The 9,945-nt window shown below is 50.1% G+C and overlaps 1 protein-coding gene across 1 annotated transcript in view; it reads left to right on the forward strand.

The window, feature by feature from the left end:
* Window positions 1-4,707, forward strand: part of GYPC (glycophorin C (Gerbich blood group)) — a 43,774-nt gene extending 39,067 nt beyond the window's left edge. Inside the window, exon 5 of the mRNA XM_062195590.1 lies at window positions 1,628-4,707. Within this exon, the coding sequence (XP_062051574.1) occupies window positions 1,628-1,824 (197 nt within the window). The 3' untranslated portion in view covers window positions 1,825-4,707. The remainder of the gene's footprint in view (window positions 1-1,627) is intronic.
* Window positions 4,708-9,945: the final 5,238 nt, after the last annotated feature.

Consider the following 9,945-nt stretch of genomic DNA (forward strand, 5'->3'; position numbering starts at 1 on the left):
CAGACTTAACCCACTATACCACAGTGCTGTCCCCACCTGTTCAATTCTGTTCAAGCTGGTGCTCTCCAACTCCTTGGACCAGGGAGCCCTTCTTTGTCTTAGCCAACACTATTAACACAGTGCTGATAAGAGTGTTCCCCCAGAGGCAGCAGGCAATGCAGGGAAATATTCTATACAATGGCCCTGGGAAGCCATCTTGGCCTCCCCATATTCTCCAACAGACCCTCCAGAGGTCCTCCAAATAAACCTGTTTTCTGAGTGAAGACAGAGACCTTTTCTGTAGCTTCAAAGCAAAGCTGAAACTGGAAAGGCAACCCCCTTAGGCCCCTCCCCAAATCTTCACCCAGTTAATCCCAAGGCTCCCAGGGCTCTGACCCCTGCTCCTCCTACTTCCCAAGAGAAGCGAGCAGCCAACTGCTCGACCACACACCCCAGCCCTGGCCTGGTGTCCTCTGCAGGGAGCCCCTTCCCCAAGTCCTCTGTGTGTGACCACCGCCTGCTCTCCTGCCCAGCTCATGCTGTCCGCACTGCCCAGGAGAGAATGAGAGCAGGCTGTGGTGAGGGGCAATTTTCCAAACCACACCCCCATAGCCTGTGCCAAGCACTGTTAAAACCCTGGTATTCTTTCCACTGCAAAGTGCACATACAAGGGGTCCTCAAGAAGTTCATGGAAAGGGGCCAGTGCTGTGGCACAATGGGTTAAGCTACCACGTGCGATGCCAGCATTCCGTATAGCACAGGTTCGAGTCAAGGCTGCTGAGCTTCGGATCCAGCTCCCTGCTAATGCATCTGGGAAAGCAGCAGAGGATGACCCAAGTGCTTGGGCCCCTACACCCACATGGGAGACCCAGAAGAACCTCCTGGCTCCTGGCTTCAGCATGGCTCAGACCCGGCTGTTGCAACCATCTGGGGAGTGAACCAGTGGATGAAAGATTCTCTCTCTCTCTCTCTTTGTCTCTCCCTGTCTCTCTGTAGCTCTTTCAAATAAATAAATAAATATTTTTAAGAAGTTAATGGATAAACAGAATCAAAAGTTAAATTCATTTTAGTGCAAAAACAGTTTTGAGATGTATGCATATGGCAGTATTCAGAAAGTTCCAGAAACTTGCTATATTTACGAAAAATCAATGCATATGTTTCAAGTTTTTTGGCACCAAGATACATTTAGCTTTTAATTCCATTTCCCATGAACTTTCTGAAGCTGTAAGGCAACCAGCTCTTCCCAGTTGTCCAGGCCTGTCTGGTTTTGGCACAGAAAGTCCCATGTCCCAGAAAGCCCCTCAGCTGGGATTCTTCTGGTTTGAAAAATGACATTTCTGCCTCCCATGAACCCCCCAGTTTTGAGCAACTCCCCCATACCTGCCTGATGCACTGATGCACTTGCTGCAGGGGGCAGGGATCCATGAAAGGAGGGGAAAGTGAGAGAGAGTGGGGGAGAGGGGAGGAGAAGGGACCATTTTAGATGAATGGCAGCAAACCCAGGGAGAAAGAGACATAGGAAGCAAAGAGCCAGCAGCCCATCGGGGGTTGCTGTGGTTACAGTCGTGTGAGACCAGCCCCCGCCTCCTGAGCCAGGTCCCCCAGACACCTGTCACAGCCCAGCCCTTGCGTTTCTCTCCTCCTGCAGGTGTGATCGCTGCTGTGGCCTTCGTCCTGGTCTGCCTCCTCCTCGTCATGTTACACTACATGTACCGGCACAAGGGCACCTACCACACCAACGAGGCCAAGGGCACAGAGTTTGCCGAGAGCGCCGACGCAGCCCTGCAGGACGACGCTGGCCTCCAGGACGCCGGTGACAGCAGCAGGAAGGAGTACTTCATCTGAGGGCCGCCGGTCTGCACCTCCCAGTGCCTCCTCCCACGGCAGGACAGACAATGCACCCTACCAATCACCACTGCCCTGCGTGACCCGCCCCACCAGGCAGACCTCTTCCCAAAACACAGACCTCAGGACTGTGGATGCCAACCCAGGGCAGAGCAGGGAGGGCTCAAGCCAGGAAAGGCCTCTCCAAGGGGCACAGGGGCCGCTGTAGAGGCCAGCCTTTGCTCTGAAAATCTGGCCAGCCAGGTGTCCCCAGGCAGTGCAGGATGTCCTTCCTGGGTACACGTGGGGTGGGTGGGCATGGGGAAAGCCAGGAAGTGAGACATCCTTGCACTGACCTGAGTTAATGGCATCACTTGTCAGTCCTTGACATTTGCAGGGAACAGCAGGTGCCGGAGTGCAGAGGTACCTTTGTACCCATCGATTCAGCTCAAAACGATTGGAAATAAATTTGACATGTAACCAAGCATTCAGAGTCCAACAGCATGAACTCTACGTGTTCTGGGGAAGATAAAAGCCCCTCCCTCCCAGCACCACCAACCCACCCCCCACCCCTCACCGAGCCTGCTTTCCCCAGTGTGGTTGTGTGTTCTGTGGAGTGTGTGTTCTCCGGTGGTTCTCTGGCTGGCACAGGCAGGCAGAAGTGACTGGCATCTTTTGCCCACACAGGCAGCAGCTGCAGGAAACAACCATGAACATGAAATGGCCCTCTAGAAGCTGGGCGTCCCAGCAGTCAGGGAGGGCAGCGGCTGAAGCATTGCCATCCTGATGTGCCATCTTAATTATGAGGGAGTCCCCTCCTTCTCCAGTCCCAGGGACAACGACACCCAGTGCCAGGAGCACAGACCGCAGAGCCTCACTCCCTGGCTTGTTTCCGGCTCCCCTTTGTGGTCCTGGGACTGTGGGGCTACTTCTTACACCTCCCTGACCCCAATTTCTCATCGTTATTCTGAAATCCAGAATGCTCCAAATGGACACGATGTCACAAGTGGAAAATGTCACACCAGAGCTCACGTTACAGGTCACCATCAAAATGCAGGTGCACTTAAAATATTGTATAGAGCTAGCATGAGACTATGGGTGTAAAATGCCTGTGAAACAAAAGTGAATTTATGTTTAGACTTGGCTCTCACCCTGCCAAGATACCTCATTGTGTGTATACAAATATCCCAAAATCAAAAAAAAAAAAATTCCAGAATGTGAAACACTGTTGGTCCCAAGGATTTCAGATCAGGGATATTCAACCCATAATAATTGTATCACAGCACCAAGGGCTGGAACAAATGGGACCGGTTCAGCCCTCTTGCAGTGTCAGTAATTGGAGTTGGGTAGATAGTATGGATGCCTTGGTTAATGAAAAACCCTTGTTGCACCACTTCTGAATGCTTTCTTAGCAGTAGCCACGAATAACAGGATGAGCTGATTCACCACTCCCTTCCGGTGAGGCTGGCTGAGATTCCCAGCTCTTTTAATAACTGAGGGACCAGCAGTCCCAGGACTGTGCCTGGGTGCCAGGGTCCCCTCTGGATCCCCGTCAGCCCTGAGTTATGGAAGCTACACCATCTCCCCCTGGGAGGGAGCAGGAAGGTCTCCTGTCACTCACTCTGGGAGGATCACAGGACTCCAAGCTCAGTGAGCAATGGCCACCAGCCACAGGTCCTCACGGGGACAGAGGCAGAGAGAGCTGGTGGAAGCTGGTGATGGCAAGAGGCTACTCAAAGGCAGGACTTTTCCCTGGTGACCTGAGCTGGCTGTCCCTCCACCCTCTCGACTCCAAAATGAAGGGCTGGGCAATGGTAAGTCCCTTCTTAGCCCCAGAGGACAGAGTCCAGGAATCCCAGCAGATGCCTGACCACAGAGGGTACTGAAGCCTATACGAGTTGTGGTGTGTTTGCCTGATTTTCATTACTTTTAAGTACTCGGGGAGTTTCATGGGAAGGAAAAGAGTTACTTTCAGCTTTACAGTGTGGAGGCCCCATTAGCCTGGTGCCTGGCAGAGCAGAGCTGGAGGAAAGATCACGTGGTGAGCCAGGAAGCAGAGAGAAGCTAGGCCAAACTCGGCTTCAGTGCACAACATCTCATGAGAACCACAAAGTGACCTAAGGACCTCCCGCCAGATGCCGCAATCAGATCAAATCTCCTTTCTTCACCTGTCACCCCCTAACGTGAGAATTCAGAGTCTACACATCTGCTTGAGTTTGGGGAGCCAAGTTCTGCTCAACCCATAATAAGAGGACTTCAAAAAGTCTATGGAAAGTGAAATTAAACAATAAGTTTAGTTTGATAGGAAACTGTTTTGAAATTCATGCGTAGTTTTTGTATAACGTGTGTTTTCCTTGAACTTTTTGATAACTCAGATATATGTACCACGTTTCTGTCCTATATACACATGCTTGTGATAAAGTTTAATTTATAAATTAGGCATGGTAAGAGATTAGCAGCAATAATGGAGAGCAAAACAATTGCCAAGACTACAACGTGGGGCCGGCACTGTGGCGTAGTATGTTAAACCTCCACCTCCGGAGCTGGCATCCCATTTGGGCTTGAACCAGGACTTGGATCACTACCCATAAGGGATGAGTTTGAGCCAGTTTGAGTCTCAGCTGCTCAACTTCTGATCCAGCTCTCTGCTAATAACCTGGGAAAGCAGTACAAGATGGCCCAGATGCTTGGGCCCCTGCACCTGCATGGAGAGCTGGAAGAAGCTTCTACTCCTAGCTTTGGATCACCCCAGCTCTGGTCGTTGCAGCCATTTGGGGAGTGAACCAGAAGATGGAAGACCTCTCTTCACTCTGTCTTTCCCTTTCTGTCTGTAATTGTGCCTTTCAAATAAAAAAAAATTTTTAAAAAGGATACAATGCAATAAAAGTTACTTAAAACTTTTCAGTTATTTATTCCTAGGAATTTCCTTTTAAAATTTTCACTCTGATTGATTTCCGGCAACAGAAACTCTTGTTAAGGGGAAACTCTTGTCATAGGTTCCCAAACCATGATCCATAGAACAGCCGGCTGGCAACATGATCATAGCAAAGTCCAAACGAGGGACCAGCATTCGTGGCACAGCAGGTAAAGCCACCACCTGTGATGTCAGCATCCCTTATGGGTAGTGGTTCAAGTCCTGGCTATTCCACTTCCTGTCTATCTCTCTGCTAAAGCACCTGGGAAAAGCAGCAGAAGATGGACCAAATGTTTGGGCCCCTGCATCCACAAGGGAGACCTGGATAAAGCTACTAGCTTTGGCCTGCCCGAGCTCTGGCCATTGCAGCCATCTGGAGAGTGAACCAGCAGATGGAAGCTCTTTCTCTCTCTCTCTCTTGGTCTTTCCCTCTCTGTCACTCTTTCAAATAAATAAACAAACCTTTAAAAAGTAAGAAAAGTCCAAACCAAAAGAGTGTTTCTTGTGCAGTTAAGTGTGGGAGATGATCTATTGAGCTGGTGCCAGGCTCAAGGTCAGCCCCTGCACTTGCAGTGGTGGGGATGTGGAAGCTACCCAGCTGGGCTCTTCAAGGCAATCCTGTCCAGATCCTCTAGGGAGAGAGCTATCTCAGGCAAGCTGGAGAGGTGAGACAGCCACACCCAAGACTAGGGCAACCTGTTAAGATGATGCACCCGCCCATGCGGTTCCAGTGCACACTGGTTTGGGCAAATGCATCCAGTCCTTCAAGCCAGGGACCGCCTTGCTTTATCTGTGATTCCTCCCCAAACTGCACTGAACTATGCAGCAGGCCCGTGACTAACTCTGGTTGGGGCCAACAGGCACAAATGCATCCAGTGAAGTTCCCACACACTGTTTCAGGAGGAGGGAGTGAGGGTGAGGACAGGAAGAGGGAGGCAATTCAAAAGAGGACCAGGTCCAGAGAGGAGGGCTGGAAAACGGGAAAGGAACAGGGCACTTGAAGGAAATCCCAGCGTCTTTGCACAGGTGACACCTTCAGCCCTCACCATGATAACCTGGCTGGTGGACATCATCCTCTAATCTTCAGCTTCGCAGAGGCCGAGGCTCAGAAAGCTGTTACAGCTTGCTGGAGGTTACATAGCTCCTAAGGAAAGGGGGAGCAATTGAGCCCAGGCCTGCCTGGCCCTCTTCTCTTCAGCAGTGGTGGCTGGTCAGCAAGAGGACCTTGGGGGGCAGCATGGTGGCAGCAGGATTCTGGATCCTCGAGTGACTCATCAGCACTGGAACCAGAGTGCCCCAGGCCAAGCCTCTGAGCTGAGATGGTACTTGGCTGCCTCTCCATCTCTGGAGAGAGCTAGCCTAGGATGAGAGCTCATTCCAAGTGGTAGGCAGAGAGGGTTGAATGGAGAATCAACCTGCCTGTCTTGGCAGGATGATTAGGGAGATGAATTTAACAAGTGCTGTTGAGCCATTCACCCCTCAACCACACCTTAAGACCTCAAGGAAGCTTGTCACTCACTCCTCTCTTGTCAAAATAAAGTGACTAGCTAAGTTACATCCCAGCAGAGCATCTGCACGAATCCCTCTTGGGTGATTTGTACTCCTAATAAGGGTGCGAGTGCTTCTCGATTTGCAGTGACTCCCCATAAATCCACCATAAGCTACAAATGACATTGCAAATGCATTTAATGCACACAACCCATAGAACACCCAGTTCACCCTGGCCTGCCTTAAACACACCCAGCACACTTACACTAGCCTGTGATTTGGCAAAGCCATATAACACAAAGCGTATTTTTCTTAATAAAAAAAAAAAAACTTGGCTGTCTCATGTAATTGATTGAACACTGTAGTGAATGTGAAAAAAAAAAAAACAGAAAAGTGGTGTGTACATACTTTTGCATCACCGTATAGTCAAAGAAATCATTTAGTCAACCCATTCTGTCGGGGACCATCTGTAGTTAGCAATGGCATTTCAGACCTGGATACAGACAGATAATACATGTGTGTGCGTTTGAACTTGGAGTTGGCAATCCTCACACATTTATTAGGTACCTATGCGAGAGTGGGGATTATGTAGCTGAAGATAACACTTGCTACCTTAAGGAGACCGTGGCTTAGCAAAGATGACAGAAGCGCAAATGTCGATAGCACCAAAATGTTATCAGTGCTGAGACAGAAGAGACACAGATAAATTTGGAAAGCAATGAGGAAGGGACCAGTTCTACTGGGAGAGTGAGAAGGACTCAGGAAAGTCTTCCAAGCAGAAAGGTGACTTCAGTCAGGTGCACAGTACATGAAGGCTGGGCCACAGAAGCTGAGCTAGGAGATTTGGACTTTGCTACACAGGCATTAGGGAGCACTGAAGGAATAGGTAGGTCTCTTAAAGGTAAGACACTTATCAAATGAACAGGACACACGCCATGGAAATTCACAAGGGGGGTTTTAATAGGCTGACCAAGTCTCCGAGAATTCTGCTCCCAGAGCTGGAGACCTCCCCCTGTGGAAGCAAGACCCCTTCTTGGCTATGCTGAGCACTTGACTCAATCCATCATGCCTGGTGAGAGGTGGATCTCCTCCATCAACCAGCAAAGGGAGGGCAGCATGCCAGGAATTTGGGCTAACTGCTCCACAAGTAGCAGAAGAGAGCTTTTTTCCTTCTTTTCTTAAGATTTTGTTTATTTATTTGAGAGGTAGAGTTACAGACAGTAAGAAGAGACAGAGAGAAAGGTCTTCCTTCCGTTGGTTCACTCCCCAAATGGCCACAATGGCCAGAGCTGAGCTAGTATGAAGCCAGGAGCCAGGAGCTTCTTCCTGATCTCCCACATGGGTGCAGGGGCTCAAGCATTTGGGCCATCTTCTATTGCTTTCCCAGGCCATAGCAGAGAGCTGGATTGGAAGAGGAGCAGCCGGGACTAGAACCAGCGCCTATACGGGATGCCGGCGCCACAGACAGCAGACAGAGGATTAACCTACTGTGTCATGGCGCCAGCCCCTTTTTCTTCTTTTTAAATGGAAAGAACTGACAGTTTTATCTTGTTTATACTTCTTGGAGGAGAAGCTGCTGATTGTTTTCCATTGCTCACCTGAGCACTTATCATCACAACACCCAGCGATGATTTGGGGGCCAACAGGATCTTTCTTGGCCCCGTGCCACAAATAGATCTCCAGGCATTTTAATGTTTGCAATTTAACACATCAACAGATGTTATAGAAAAAGAGTGGTTCTGCAGTTGGACAGAGTTGAATAAAAATCTCTTTAGGCACTCACAGGCTCTGCAACCTAGAAAGAGTTACTCTCCATCCTCCAGTGTCCTTATCAACAACATGAAAACCAAAATATTTTAGTTTTAGGGTGGTGGTTTGAACAATAAGCTAAAGATCTCAGCTTGGCAAGAAGCATATATTATCAGAGAAGTCACCCCTGCTTTCAAATGAGCAAGTCGGCCTGTGACAGTGTCCTGGATGCTGACAGAAGACAGGAGACTCCCCAGTCAGAGACAATGGGACTTTGTTACTCACCACCCAACAACAGCATGAACTTCATCGTGTCTTTGTCACACGTCCTTGTTCCCAGTGCCATATTGGTGATGTAGATGGTCTCAGAGGATGCTTACCCACATGGTGGACTACGTACTCAGTAGAAACTTGACCTAAGAAAAGCAGAATTTCTCCTGAGGGACAAGCATGCCTGCCCTTTATTCCAAAGGGAGGTACCACCTCTGTCCTGTAGACTGATATAGAGGGGCTGGCATTGTGCTGTAGTGAGTAAAGCCACTGCCTGAGATGCTGGCATCCCATATGGGAACCAGTTCATGTCCCAGCTGTTCCACTTCCTATTCGCTCCCTGCTGATAGCCTAGAGAAAACAGCAGGAATGGCCCAAATATCTGGGCCCCTGCTACCCTTGTGGGAGACTTGGAAGAAGCTATTGGCTCCAGGCTTTGGCCTGGCCCAACCCAGCTCTTGTGGCTATTTGAGGAGTGAATCAGCAAATGAGCTCTCTCTCTTTACCCTCTGTGTGTGTGTGTGTGACTCTGCCTTTCAAATAAATAAATCCCAGCATTATCACTCAAAAATTCAAAGCATCTGCTTCTTCAGCCACACGGGAGAATCTAAAGGAGGAGACTCTTCTCCATCCCTTGCCTAGGGTATGAGAGATCGAGCCGGGAATGTGCTTGATGTTCTCTGTGTGACGTCACGGGGACAAGCTGGTGTGCCGCTGTGGGAGTGTCCAGTCCAGGGGTGGATCCGTGACCTCTGGATGATTGGACAATGAGGATGGGAGGGACTTTCAACCTCTAAGATCATCCTGTGACCGAGAATTGTCCAACACTACAGACCTCAGAGACATTCCATGCTTAAACTAGGTAGAACTCCCAATCTTCAACTTGGAGTCAAATATACTGGCCCCCTTTTATTTTTCCAAAGAGCTGACATTCTTTTTCTCTCTGGGTTGAAAAAAATCATTCCTTCTTCAGTCCTCTCAAGATAAAGCATCCTCTGGCCCTGCTGAGCTACCCCAGAGTCAGACAGCCCCTCCCTCCAGAGAAGACCCACTGGTTCCCAGCTGCTGTGCCTCCTGCTCTGTGTTCTTAAGATCACAACAGAAGCCGGCGCCGCGGCTCACTAGGCTAATCCTCCGCCTTGCGGCGCCGGCACACCGGGTTCTAGTCCCGGTCGGGGCACCGATCCTGTCCCGGTTGCCCCTCTTCCAGGCCAGCTCTCTGCTGTGGCCAGGGAGTGCAGTGGAGGATGGCCCAAGTCCTTGGGTCCTGCAAGAGACCAGGAGAAGCACCTGGCTCCTGCCATCGGAACAGCGCGGTGCGCCGGCCGCAGCGCGCTACTGCGGCGGCCATTGGAGGGTGAACCAACGGCAAAAGGAAGACCCTTCTCTCTGTCTCTCTCTCTCACTGTCCACTCTGCCTGTCAAAAAAAAAAAAAAATCACAACAGAAACCTTGGGACCAAAGAAGGAGGAATGGGGGAGGGGACACCAGATCTCAGCACCCAGGCAAGGAGGACACCTCCGTTCATTCCAAAAACATCACACAGCAGGCCCAGTGCCAGGAATTCGGAGCTGAGCAAACTTTGCCCCTACGCCGGACAATGCTCACTACAACAGGAAATGTGTGAAAATGGCTTGGGTTATCAGGCTTCCAGCAAGCACACCTAAGGCTGTACATGAAGTCCTGGGGGAGGAGCAGGGACAAGAGGCTGGGGAAAGAGT

This window comes from Lepus europaeus, chromosome 1 (genome assembly GCF_033115175.1).
Source record: "Lepus europaeus isolate LE1 chromosome 1, mLepTim1.pri, whole genome shotgun sequence".
Taxonomy (NCBI): Eukaryota; Metazoa; Chordata; class Mammalia; order Lagomorpha; family Leporidae; genus Lepus; species Lepus europaeus.